Genomic DNA, 13,299 nt, shown 5'->3' on the forward strand with positions numbered 1-13,299 from the left:
TATGTACCCATTGACAGTAAGCCCACACACATTTATTTGGGTAATCCCAGATTGGCCAGAACTTCCTTTGTGGTTCAGGTGGAGTGGTGGGACTGAGTTCAGATTGGCCAGAACTTCTTTTGTGGTTCCGGTGGAGTGGTGGGACTGAGTTCAGATTGGCCAGAACTTCCTTTGTGGTTCAAGTGGAGTGGTGGGACTGAGTTCAGATAGGCCAGAACTTCCTTTGTGGTTCAAGTGGAGTGGTGGGACTGAGTTCCGTCTCATAGCCGATGTAAGGCGCGCACCTTTGGCGTTTGTGATTAAGCTTGTAGGCAGAGGCAGAAGGTTGTTAGAGTAGGTGAGCAAGGAGTAGGCAATTGAAACTGGATTTAATTGAGTGAGGAAGAAGCAGACGATCTAAAGAGTATAGGCCATTATTTGTGACTTCTAGAGCAGAGAGAATCCCAATGAGCTCTTTGCATAACAAACATGGAAGGGACATTTTTAGTCAGTGACAAGGGAGGAGAAAGGGCAGAATTGGTTGGAGGCAGGAGATTAAAATTCAGTGACTGTTGCAGACTGTCATCTTTTTGTGAGTGATTTTCGACAAAAAAATCTCCTTCCAATCCCAAATTAACCACCTTTTTCGAACTCTGCATACTTATGAAAATTGTTCCATATCTGGAAATGCAACACAAAACAGATGCCACTATAGCCCTGGTGCTTTTGCACTTAGGCTAGTGCCACAATATGTATTAAGAGTTAAAGAAATGCAAACTTTAGAAGCTTTGGCTTTTCCAAAATAAAGCTGCCCCAGAGATCATATCCCCCCAGGTCTGACTTCCCTCAAATGGCTTCTAGTCAAGGAATGGATCAGACACAAGGGACTCTGTCTCAGTTTCCATATCCAGGAAAGAGATAGCTCTAGCTACCTTAAACCCTACATAGCTAAGTACACTCCTGTGAGAGCCCCATGCAAAACTTAAGAACCTCTCAACAACATGCAGCAATAGATCGAGACATGAAGGACGATCACTAGCCATTTTAAAGACTACTCACTGAAAAAACGTCCCCTACTTCAGAACTGAACCCAGAAGATTCAAATGACAGCCTGAACTCGGGGTCGTTGAACAAACTGCTTGAGATCTACCCAGGCTATCCTCTTCCCACTTGTCCCCTATTACTGTCCATAACCCAACCACTCCCAGCACCCCTCCTTCCCCTCGCTTCTCCTCTGCACGATTTCTCAATCAATAACATTAGCCCTTCTGTTCTACTTTTAACCTCGAATCTGACTCCGGGAGATTTGTAAACAGTAAACTGACATGCCACCTTCCTCCATTTTATACATTTTTGTTAGTATTATATATTTCCGCAGGTTGGCACGCTACAAAACATTCAGACAAATAAATGGAGATAATACTAGTGAAGAGAAAATCCCAGAGTTGGTTGAAGGCAGTACATTAATGGGCTGCACCTAATTGTGCAACAAATGGCATTTTATTGTTGTCACCTTGCATGGCATGCACACACTTGATATTTGTTGTTAGTGACCTGAGAGGGAAAATCCTCAAAATGGTTGATGGCAGACAATTACAATTCAGTGGTTGTGCCATTGGTTTGTGACCAGCAAGAAACCTAGCAAAGAAAACATCCGAGAGTTTGTTGGAGGCGTGATGTAACATTCTGTGGCTGTAACTGAGCATGCAACATGAAGTGACCATATTCTTCTAAGTGACACACCAGGCTGGATCCTCAAGTAACCTCAAAGACATGTTTATTGTATGGATCCAGAAGGTCACTTCAATACAAAAAGGTAAGTACATAAGCGAACAACCACATGTCCATCTGCACCACAGCCAGCTCATTTCTGAACGGTCATTCCTCAGAACATTCACCTAGCATTCAACCACAATTCCATGCAGGATTCCAAACCAAGATTATATGCATGCCCATCAGGCACTCCAGACACCAGTTTGTACACAGAGAATGGCAAACTACAACACCTCACCCTCCGTACACAGATGAAAGAAAAAGGGAACGATGGAACCATGCCACAACGAACATACCAAGAAGGGAAACCACACCACCATATGACAGCAGCAATCACACACATCAGCACTCACACTCCCAGACGTAGAACAGTTGGAAGGAGACGCGTCCACTGCAGAAACTAAAACAACTGCCAATCACCACAAGATACATATAAACAGCCTGACAGCCTCCAGGACAACATACCTGGCCAAAAGCAAATAGCGTGGCGGTAGCACAGCGCATAGCAGGAGAAAACTCAAGGAACCTAGAGTCGTGTATGGTCCCACCACAACGAACCACATACACAAGACCTAGAGGGGTACAAAACTGGCCACAAACTGAAACCCCAAACCAGCTATGCTATAGCAACATTAGAACAATAACACATTAATTATCTATTCCTCTAACCAAAGACTCTGACCGATTGGATTTCAATAACGCCAGAAAGATCCTTGTGGCTTCCACAACTGACGCACTACAACTACCCACAACTAAACTCCATGGTGACACATGCGGCACAAATTTCTCATCCATAAGTGTAATAAACTCCAACCACCTAACTATCAACAACCTAGCAACAAGTCAACATGAACACATTTCTGGAAACTACCTAGCCATTCCAGAGAACTAAGACATTCCAACTACTGGAATCCGTTACCCCATGCCTTACTACATAGGCCAAAACCTTGCCTCTCCTGGCACACAACGACTCTGTCAAAACCACCTTTTCTGGGACCCACCCAGCCGTTCCAGCGGACAATGCCACCCCAAATACTGAAATCCACCACCCCTCGTCTACCACACAAATACTTCATCTGGTACAACAGAGGTTACCTCATCCCACTATTTCTGGAACCAACCTGCCATTCCAAAGGATGTGGTAATCCCACTACTGGAATCCACCACCCCTCACCTACCACACAAGCAACACACACTCCACCTCGCACAACAGAGGTTACCCAAAACCCACAATGTCTGAAACTCAACATGCCATTCCAGAGGACAACCACCTTCAAACTGGATCCCAGCCCACGTGAAGACATAAGATATAATTACAACACCTCACATATACACTACCTTTAATGTCCACCAGGAAATTGCTAAGATTAATTGAAAGTGTTCAACTGTGTCAAAAATGTCTAAGAAAACCCACCCTGCCTTTTCCAAGAACAGACCAACAGACTGGAAAAAACAGCAAAAGCACCCCCATATTTCGACCAAAACTCAAATGTTGCCTTTAAGATGAAATCTCTACAACCCAATATGACTGCCCACACTCACAAGTCCATTTACCACCCACTGGCTACCTTAGTTAAAGCTAATCCAAAATAACAGAAGGGAAGACCTAACCCCTTCAACCTACACACGAGGCCACAACATGCAAACAACATAATTTATTATGCAAGCCTTTTAAATCTGAACATCAACCCCCTAGAACCCACTAGTGTAAGGGGACCCATGGCCCCTTGCGGTCGATCAGTGGGTTTGGACTTGCATGAGTCCGGTTTTCACTGTCAAGTAAGGATGTCTGGCTGCCAGCATTTATGAGTAGATGGGGTGGAAAGGCTCTCAGTATTTGCTTCGTGTTGGCAGCAATATTGTGGTGCAGTGACCCTGCAAGTAGGGTTGGAGCAGTTGGTCTTGATTGGGGCACTGGTCTTGTGCCATCCCTGTTCAGGCAGGCCTCCATTTGGGAAGGGGTTGATGAAGACGGTATGCTCCAGGACGGTGCGTGCAGAGATCATGGTGTATGGAGGCGGCCAGAGCTCTCTGCTTAAGGTAGAGTACCACTCCTGTTCCCAGTGACGGGAGACACCGCGGGTTTGGAGCCTCTGTTTTCCTTTCTCTGTGCGGGGTGGGCGGCAGATGCCTGCAAGTGTGAGGGTGTGTGTGTCCGGCACTCCTTGTTACGGAGATGAGGTGTTCAATGAACCGTGGCATGACCCTTTACTGCTGTAGGTCTGGGCCTGTTTCTGGTACTAACATGTGCAATCGGTGAAAAGGGGAATTCTACGGAAGCGCAGTCTTTCCTTCGTGATAGGCCCCCAGCTTGTTTTGCCCGATAACATGGCGCCTTTCACATTAAGAGGTCGAGGTAATGTTAACATCAAGCAATGACGGTTCGAGGAGAGGAAGGCTGTGGGTGACGTTACATGGTTTTCAGTAGGTGGCAGGATCCTCACTCAGTGAGACCGTAGTAGCTACCTAATGGTGCTGCAAGGTTTTGACACCAAATTGTTGAGCTAATTCAAGGGTTGAGTGGGCTGTGTATGACGGAGGAATGAGTCTTCTTGCAGTTGTCACAAGTCCTGTGTTTAGTCATTCGTGATGTTCGTATTATGTGGCGACCTCATATGGGGGCAGGTGAAGGATACATTTGCAGAGATAAGTTTATTGTATGGCTTCATAAGGCCACTTGAGCACAACACGGCAAGTACAAAAGGGAACCACCACTAGTCCATTCCCAACTCTGCAAGCTCACTCTCCAACTGTTATTCTACAGAACATTCACCCAGCACTCACTCAATATTCCATGAAGGATTGCATACCGGAGATTCCATGCACACGCCCAGGCACTCCAAACACCAGCTTGCACAAGGAGACAGGCAGACAACCAAACAACACACACACCATCTCCTTGTGGCTAGCTGTAGGGAGGAAACAATCCTACCGGCAACCTAAATTGCATACATACACAACATTTCTTGTCAGTGGCCAGAGTGGGAAAAATCCCAGAATGTGTTGGGCACCTGCAGCAGATTTCTGGAAGAAAGGGTCTAGGGAAAGGATTACAAAATCTAAACAAAAAGGACTTCACAAGCAAGCATTTTCCAAATGTGTTTTACGCACGGTGTCCTCTTTTTTGTTATTTTTGGGTGGAAGAAGGCTAGGGCAGGAAAACCTTTATGAAACACTCACAAAGATGTCACAAAGGGTTTCACAAAACCAGCATAGTGAACAGGTAATCAAATGCCAATAAGACATTAAAAATGGTCTGAATGGGTAAATCTCAAGGTCTCCTGCTCTTCCCTGCTGTGGGTTAGCCCTGTTCCCCCTCTATGCCTTTCAAAGTGCCAGATAACTTCCCAGATATATTCCCCGCACTAAATGACACAGATACATTGTTGTTCCCTTATAAATGAGTGTGTGCATTAACCCTGTCTCGGGAGGATAGCACAGGGGCAACGTGCTCGCCTTGGAAGAAAGATGCCACGGGGCAACACAGGTTCGATCCCCGGGTCCGCGCTTAGAAACCTCTGTGTATTAAGTGAGTTATAAATAACCTATCATATCATAACCTACAATGTGAAATGTTATGAATAGGCAGGAGCAATAGGAAACTGCATGGCGTAATACGGGCTTAGCAAACAGAAGTCAAGGTAAATTCATTGTTTATCTGCATCTGGCTGCCCTGTGCAGCATTACCCAAATATTAGTCATCATAAGGGTACAACAAAAAGATGGGATACACAGCGAAACAAAGCAGCATTTATGCCATAAAATGCAACCCACACACATTCAGACTTGTTCTGATTAAAAATCTTACCTTTGGAAATTTGATTCCTAAATTAATTTCAATCAGGTAGTGAGATTTCTGTCACCTCTTTATCTGATTCCTTCCACCACGTGACCCAAATCAGTGGAAGATGTATCACTGCCCTGTACATGATCTGCTCTGCACATGCTCAAGGCTGTGAATCCACACATACCCATGTGTGTGGATGTCTGAGTTATATGCCCTGGCATACATGGTTCCTGAGAAGAATTAAATGTATCTACCAGGTGCATAACGTAGTCAGTAAAATTGGGAGTGGCTTGATTGAGATCTTACAGTAAGCAGTGGGGTGTACTCAACTAAAACAAATAGTGAGATTGGTTGGGTGTAGCACATTAATCCTTACCTTGTACTGTGAAGAGTCAGGAATGAAACTCAGACACAAGTTAGCCATGTTTCTGGTTAAAGACTTGCATTGAACACAAAAGGGTTGGGAAAATGCCTCCCTGACCCTGCTCTAAGAAGAGTTTCCCTACCTGAAACCAAAAGCTAAGGATCTGTCTGTGTCAGGATGCCACAATCAAACTGTCCTTATGTCCAAACATTCTATTCTGACCCTCATACTGTAATCTAAACTATAAGGTGAAAAGGGGGAATGTCTTTAACCTTCAATGATTTCAAAAAGAGTTTGTAAAGGAAAATTAAACAGATCCAACATAAAAGTTCTTCAAGGTCGCAAGGTCGAAGAGCCTTGGTTCCAGAGGGTGGTTCCCTTCCCCTAGATTCTTCATTGATACAAATGATTCTTGGTCTAACGGTTATTTGTGTCTTTCTTAGTCTATAATAATACTCTCATTTACAAAGCTGCTTAGCCTTATGGTTTCCACTTATTTAAAAAAGTTCCTTCTTGTTCAGCATACGCAGCTCTATATCTTTCTTGTTACTTTCTGGAGATGTGCAATTGCTTGGTATACTCCCCTGCCACAACTTCTTATGCACTTGTGATTGCCTGGTATACTCTCGGGCCAGGGCTTCTTGTATTCACACATATGATTGCCTGGTATACTCTCCTGCCAGAGCTTCTTGTATTCACACACACTTGTAGCTGTCCGGTTTACTTGCCTGTCAAGACTTTTTACATTCATACGTGGTCCATCTTTTACTGCCACAGTTGCACATATCGCTCTTGATGTAACACACCTCCTTGATTCCTCATTCAATGTGGGTTGCCCCCATATTTGCATTCCGTACATTCATATATGGAAAACATCTAGAACATTCATTGAGTTTGAGGCTCCCTCTGCTCTGCATTTTTCTTTCCTTCTTCCTCGTCCCAGTACCTGGGTGATTGTGGGAAAGGGAGTCCATTGATTTTGATTGATACAGGTTACTGGGAAAATCATGTTCAACGGTTCCGAATAAGCCAGTTTTATAAGGTGTATAATTAGAACAGGAAAAGGTAGTTTTGGAGTTTACTTTTTAGACTAGCGATGGAAGTTTGGCCTATAGGGTTTTGGGGAAAGGTTTTTCTATTTTTCCTAAAGGGGGTGTAGATGTATGGCAATAGGCAATTAGGGTATTGGGTATCAAGGGATTTTCTTCATGGTCAAATGGGGAATACCATGTCTCATCCAATGAAGCCATACCAACTCCCCGGAGGCTGTCTCCTGCCATGTGATCCTCCATCATACAGCCACTCCCAGGGTCACGATCAGGTACTGACTGCCGTATCCTGACCACATGAGAGGAGGTTACCACCAGGGGAATCAGTGATAACTCCATTGGATTCATCACTGTACTTTCCAATCAGACAATATCTACACTACCTACTGTAACAGTCTGTCTGGGTACAAATCCCATCACAGACTTGCCCTCCTAGTACATGCCCCGCATCTAAATTTGGAAGAAATTGTTCTTGAGAATACTAGCTATGATAAAGTTCATGATCTTCCCTCATTAAGCCCCGCTGATCTCCCAGACTTATGGTCAATAGCAGGAACACGCATCTGGGGAGACATGTTGATGTGTTTAAAAGGACCAGGTATGTTGGTGCCACCAAGTATGAGAGAGGCACTGGAATCCCCAGACAGCCCCGATGAACGGATGCAGAGCCCAGAGTAGAAAGTGGTACTTCTGCATTACTCCAAGATTGCCATCAGGGTTTCTAAAGTTTTGTAGGCCACCATGGAAACGCAGGTGAGGCTAATGCATCCGTAAAACTCTGAAATCTATCAAAGGGCAAAACACATCAAAGCAACTTAACTACCAAATACCGAACCACAAAGCTTTGGCTAATGCGGAAAGATGCCAAAGAAAGGCCAGGGCAGATCAGTAGCGGGGCTTACCAGAAAAGCAATATGTTCCAGGGCACAAGAGGACAACCCAGGGCACTCAGAGAGAGTGGAGAAGGAATCTTTGCCAGCTACACCAACTGGCTTAGCTGAGGGAATTGATTGTGCTAAGAGAAGTCACCAGACCTCAGAGAGCTGAGAAGCATAGCATCACTGGACTTCCACAAGATGAGCTGGTCCTTATGCCCCTAAAGAAAGTGAGCTGGTCACACTATCACTTAAGGGAACCTTGAGGGCTTCACACCCCAGTTGGCCACCTGCACCAAGTCCCTTGAGGCTGACATCGATAGACACCTCTTCTTCAAACAGCCCATAGCAAGGAAGGCGCAAACGGTTTGGTACCAAATTTCTCTCCTGTGGAAAATCAAGCCCTTCATCCCAGAAAACAATTTCAGATTACCTGCCCAAGCCGTGGTCCTCTCTCACATGGATGGAGTCAATGCCCTTGTTGAAGGTCTTCTGTGACTACCCTGACACCCATGCACGATGCATCAAAGGACTTTGAAAATTCGACCACATTACTCCGGCCCTCAGCAACCTGCATTGGCTCCCACTGCAAGTACTTTTCATCTTCAAATCGTCCTGCATCATCTACAAGGCTGTCGCCCTGAAGTCCCAAAGCTTCCTCAGTGGGAAACCCAGCATTTCTGGAGGCAGACGATCCCCCAGAAATAAGGACATGTGCAGCCTTGAATGTCCACAAGGCAAATTTGCTTTTACTCGTTGCTTTTTCCACTCCATCTTATGGAAAAGTAAACTTTTGCCTGCAAATACGCTTTGCAGGCTACGTTTAAAAATGGATTCCAATGGAATCATCCTAGTTTTGACCAGGTGCAATACCAAGGTAGATTCCATAACAATCCATTTTGTGTACACCTGCATGAAAATCTCATCTAGTTGTAGAACGAGGTGCACACAGGAGACTGAGGAAGACTACACAGTGGACTCTGTCTGGTCAGTGCTCCAAAATGAGGGAGCATATTAAATGGAGGCATGAAAGCACTATGCCTCGTTTTTACACATTCATTTAATGCGCCATCTCATTTAAAATTAAGATTAAATGTTTAAACAAAATAGGGATAACAGTTTGCAGTGTATGTACACAGCGATGGGATGTGGGTTTTAAAAAGAGTTAGTAGGTCCCTGTTGGCCCCCATTTCATAAATATGGTATACTCTTCTACAGTTTCTGTATATCATCTGATAAGATAATGAATAATGGTAATGAGCTAATTATTGTGTAAAGTATTTGATTAATGTTCACTTTCCTGGTGTGATCGCTTTGAGGGGTATCTCTGAGGCAGACGACCCTACGCAGTATACGAAATAACCAAACCAAAAGTAAACTCATTTTTGATTTCACACACTAAAACCAGTCTCCCCTTCAAAAACGAATATTCAATTAATTGAATTGAAATTGGAAAACTAGTAAAGGCAACCATTACTGATACAATGCTGTATGTTCACAGTTGTCAAACTTCATCTTACTTTGGAAAAATCCCCAATCAGATTTTCATCCTCAATATCTGTCTCCGTCATTTGCTGGATGCTGTCCCTGACCTGGTAAAACAGAGGAAATAATGATATACTGAGGCGCATTGAAAGAACCAAGTAGGAAACAGCACATCAAAGATAGGATAAGCCCATTTGTGATGCTTGCTATAACAGTTAACAAATTGCACGATCATTCAAATACTTTTCCACCAAAAGGATTCAAAAACATAATTGCATTTTATACCACAGCAGGTTAAACAGTCAGTTCTGCAATAAGGTTTCCTTTTCAGATCCCCATAGGGAACCTCAGTTTACATCTCCAAAGGGAACGCTTTGCTGGTCAGTCTTTGTACGTGTTTTGGATGTATTATTTGCATATGTGTGTGTTTGGATGAGGGAATGTGTGTAGGGCTGGAATGTTTTTGCAGTTGCAGTTTAGGAATGGGAGCAGAGGACCAGTTAGTCCAATTGTATGGACGAGTCCTTTGCTCAAATGCCTTACATTAAATAATGTTACTGGCAAAACATGGCAGGATTTGCGCCAGAACAAAAAATGGGCTGTTCAATGTTTACCAAATGACAGCTGTAACCCAGAAAGTACAAGGTAAATATACATTTTCTTGGCTTCGTCTAATAAAGCATTATCCCTTTTGAAACTATCCAGCTAAAAAGTACATATACAAAGCAGGCTCAGTGGGTATAAAATTATCTATCAGAAGGAATGCGTGCAAACATTTGACATAATTATAGGTTGCTAGTAAAGAGCGAGCTCTAAAAGACGGTCTTATTATGTGATGGTGTAATTGTAAAATGGTTTAAAAGGTATATTTTAGGTACACCACATATAAAAGAGTAATATCTTTGTAGATACAAAAACATATATGGCTAATGATCTAAAAGGTTTTCAGGGATGATCAATAAGGGATAATCAATAAGCTCAAAGACTGACTGATTATACGTTTTTTAGGTATTGCCGCATTCAGTAAATACCAGTTGCCCGGAAAGGTCCACATGGTTCCAAGACATACAGACCTTTCCATTATTCCACATTTTCAAGTGCCATTATACTCTTTGGGATCTGGTCAATAATAAATGTGGTAATTTTTGTATGGAGTACTGCTTCTGTGTGGAGGTAATTTCTACTATTTTGATTCTTTTTTATAATCAAACATGTACTTAAGATTTTTCGCCATACAAGTGTTATGGCCAATGTTAGGTTTTTACCACATGCTTGACTTTCTGATTGAAAGCGGTCTTTATAAAGCCTAGTATCTTCACCTGCTCTTGAATGGGGCAAGACTTCACCAAACATGGGAGGAACAGGGGTGACTAAAGGGTTGACCCTGTAAATTGCCCCAGGATTGACTAGTATGGCTTCAGCACATGTATTCTTCATGCCATTTGCTAGGTGTGTGCCTGCCCCTTCTCTCCCATTGCTCTCAAAAAAGGCTATTGATCATATACCTATGACTATAGGTCAAGACCATGGGCCTGATTCATAGAAGTGTTTTATAATCGCACAATCCCATAGGAAAATGTTCCATGAATCAGGCCTCATATTGCTTAACTCCATGAATAAGGGAGGCATCGTATAGACATTAAATAATGCCAATGACAGTGCAGACCCATGTGGGAACCCAGAGGTTGAGATCCATAAGTTAGATGCACAGTCCTATAGATCAACAGACATTTCATCATCTGAATGCTATCCATGCCTAATCTTTTCATAGTTGCTAGGCAGGACAGTAGGAGGTCAATGTCTGCCATATTAAAGGCTACAGACAGATCCCGCAAAACCATGATGGTTTCCTACTCTTTGTCCGTGCCTCGGAAGATGTCTGTGAGCTTAAGAGGAACACATTCTGTGCATAGCTGGGCATACCTACTGACATGAGGTGAAGGGCTTTGTGGCCAGTCTGTTTTGGACTTCAGCCCCCACCAACACTAGTCAGCATAGTCAGTGGTGATGGATCAAGGGAGTTACAGTGCAAAACAACTGGAAGGATATAGAGTACCCACACTTCAGAGTGTTTATGAAGGAGAGAGCAGTCCCATTTTTCAGTGATTACAACTATTTGTATCTACAATTGGAATTGGGGAAATGTTTGCAGGTTGTTCGTGGCCCAGCTGCATCATTTTTTACAATGCAATAATGTTTGCCATTTTCAGTTTAGACGGAATAAATCCCCACATATTGATTGAGCAGGTGATCTCATAAAAAGGACTGCTAAAGAATTCTGCTTTATTCCAATAAGAGCCAGCCCATAAACACACCAACTGACGAGGCCATTGACTTGCAAGACACAATCATAGCTTCCATATCCTTCAAAATGGAAGAACTCACCACCTTAGCCCTGTTTTAAAAATATTATGCAGTGTTGGAATGTTGCATGGAACTTCCAATGTTATAAATATCTTCTTAGTGAAATGGTAGAAAGCAGAGTAAGGGGAAAGAACAATAACTAGAGTTTTACACACAAAGCTGGCATGCAAGGAATGCAGTGCTGCGATCATCTCATCAAACATCTATATATCTTAGCAATTGAGCTGTTATATTGGACACATGGCATTTGGAAATGTTGCACTGCTTTACAAAAATGCATGCATTTCGAGGAAACAATGGTTATGCTCCAGTGTGAATGTATGTTGTTTTTTTCAGAACATTTAATACACCTAGTTAAAGTAGTCCAGTCGTTTGGGCATGTCCAAACTTGTGAGAAAAGTTTCTTAAAAACAGAGCAGAACTTTATTTCTGTTCATGGTAAAATTTTCTTGGGGCTGTGACGAATTGATGGATTCAGTCACTTCTCCCAAGAGGCGAGCCCTTTCCTGCAAGGTTTGGTGGTTTGGTAGGTGAGTCCGTTATGCAATATTTTCCTTAGGGGGTGCAGTAAGCAAGACCTTACAGGGAGAGACTCCCCTTTTGGGGATAAGGAATCCCTTTCCCATAAGGAACTCCCTTACTGTTATCCCCCAAAAACCAGTAAAACCAGTACAGCAGTATTAACCTATAGACCACTAAATTCCTCTTGGGTGTGTCATGGTAATGTAATACCAGAAGATCAACATCGACCTGGTAATTCGGCAGGTAAGAACATGAGAGTAATGAAGAGTACTTGTCTGTCAAGTAATGAAACGAAGAAGCCAACAGGAGGCATGGTGAATAAGACTGCGATACAAATAAATGACTTTCCCTGGAAGCCAGGAAAGTCCCAGCAATACGCCATCAAAAGGAGGGCCAAGAGATGAAGGAAGTCAGACCTGGGAGTTTCAAACCGTCCGGATCAAGGAGGCTGGGAAACCACAGGATACATTGCCTTGTTTTTCGGAAAGCAGATAGAGAGAAGAAGGGACAGCAGCACGCTACCCGACCAGAGTGGCAGAAACCCATAAGAGTTCCTGGAGTGTAGCTTGAGAGGGGCCAGTGAAGAAAAGCTCTACCTTTGGCATGCCGGGTTGGCAATATGCCACTAACAGACCTAAGGAGGTCTGGTCATGCGTAGAATACCTAACCAACAGCCCAAAGGAGGGAGGAAGGTGGTGGCATGGAACAGAGCCGAAGAAGAACCCCTCCATCGCTGAAACCGCCAAAGAAGAATAAATAGTCTCGAAAGAGGGACACAGGAGAAACTGGAGAATCATCCTGACTGACCATGGAGAAGAGAAAGAGAATGCCGATCCGGTGACACAGAACCCTTTCAATAGAGGTACATGGAAGAGCGGGAGACCTGGGGAGTGTGACATAAAGAGTGACGATCCCTTTGGGACCCTGCATACTTGTCCCAGTAATTGTAGAACGTATTTGAAGAGTGAAGGTCACTCTGACATCCTGCATCCTAGTCCCAGTGAGTGGCAATCTATACAAAGAGTGAAGATCACTCGAGGACACTGCATCCACATCCCACTGATTGGTAAAAGTATATGAAGAGCGAAGACCATCCAAGGG

General features: G+C 43.6%; 1 protein-coding gene across 1 annotated transcript in view; it reads right to left on the reverse strand.

Annotated features, from left to right (window-relative positions):
- The window catches only part of LOC138473082 (M-phase inducer phosphatase 1-A-like), a 403,086-nt gene that overhangs the window by 130,763 nt on the left and 259,024 nt on the right, over positions 1-13,299 (reverse strand). Inside the window, exon 7 of the mRNA XM_069611581.1 lies at positions 9,348-9,419. Within this exon, the coding sequence (XP_069467682.1) occupies positions 9,348-9,419 (72 nt within the window). The remainder of the gene's footprint in view (positions 1-9,347; positions 9,420-13,299) is intronic.

Source organism: Ambystoma mexicanum, chromosome 8, assembly GCF_040938575.1.
Source record: "Ambystoma mexicanum isolate Mex_15411 chromosome 8, UKY_AmexF1_1, whole genome shotgun sequence".
NCBI classification, from domain to species: Eukaryota; Metazoa; Chordata; class Amphibia; order Caudata; family Ambystomatidae; genus Ambystoma; species Ambystoma mexicanum.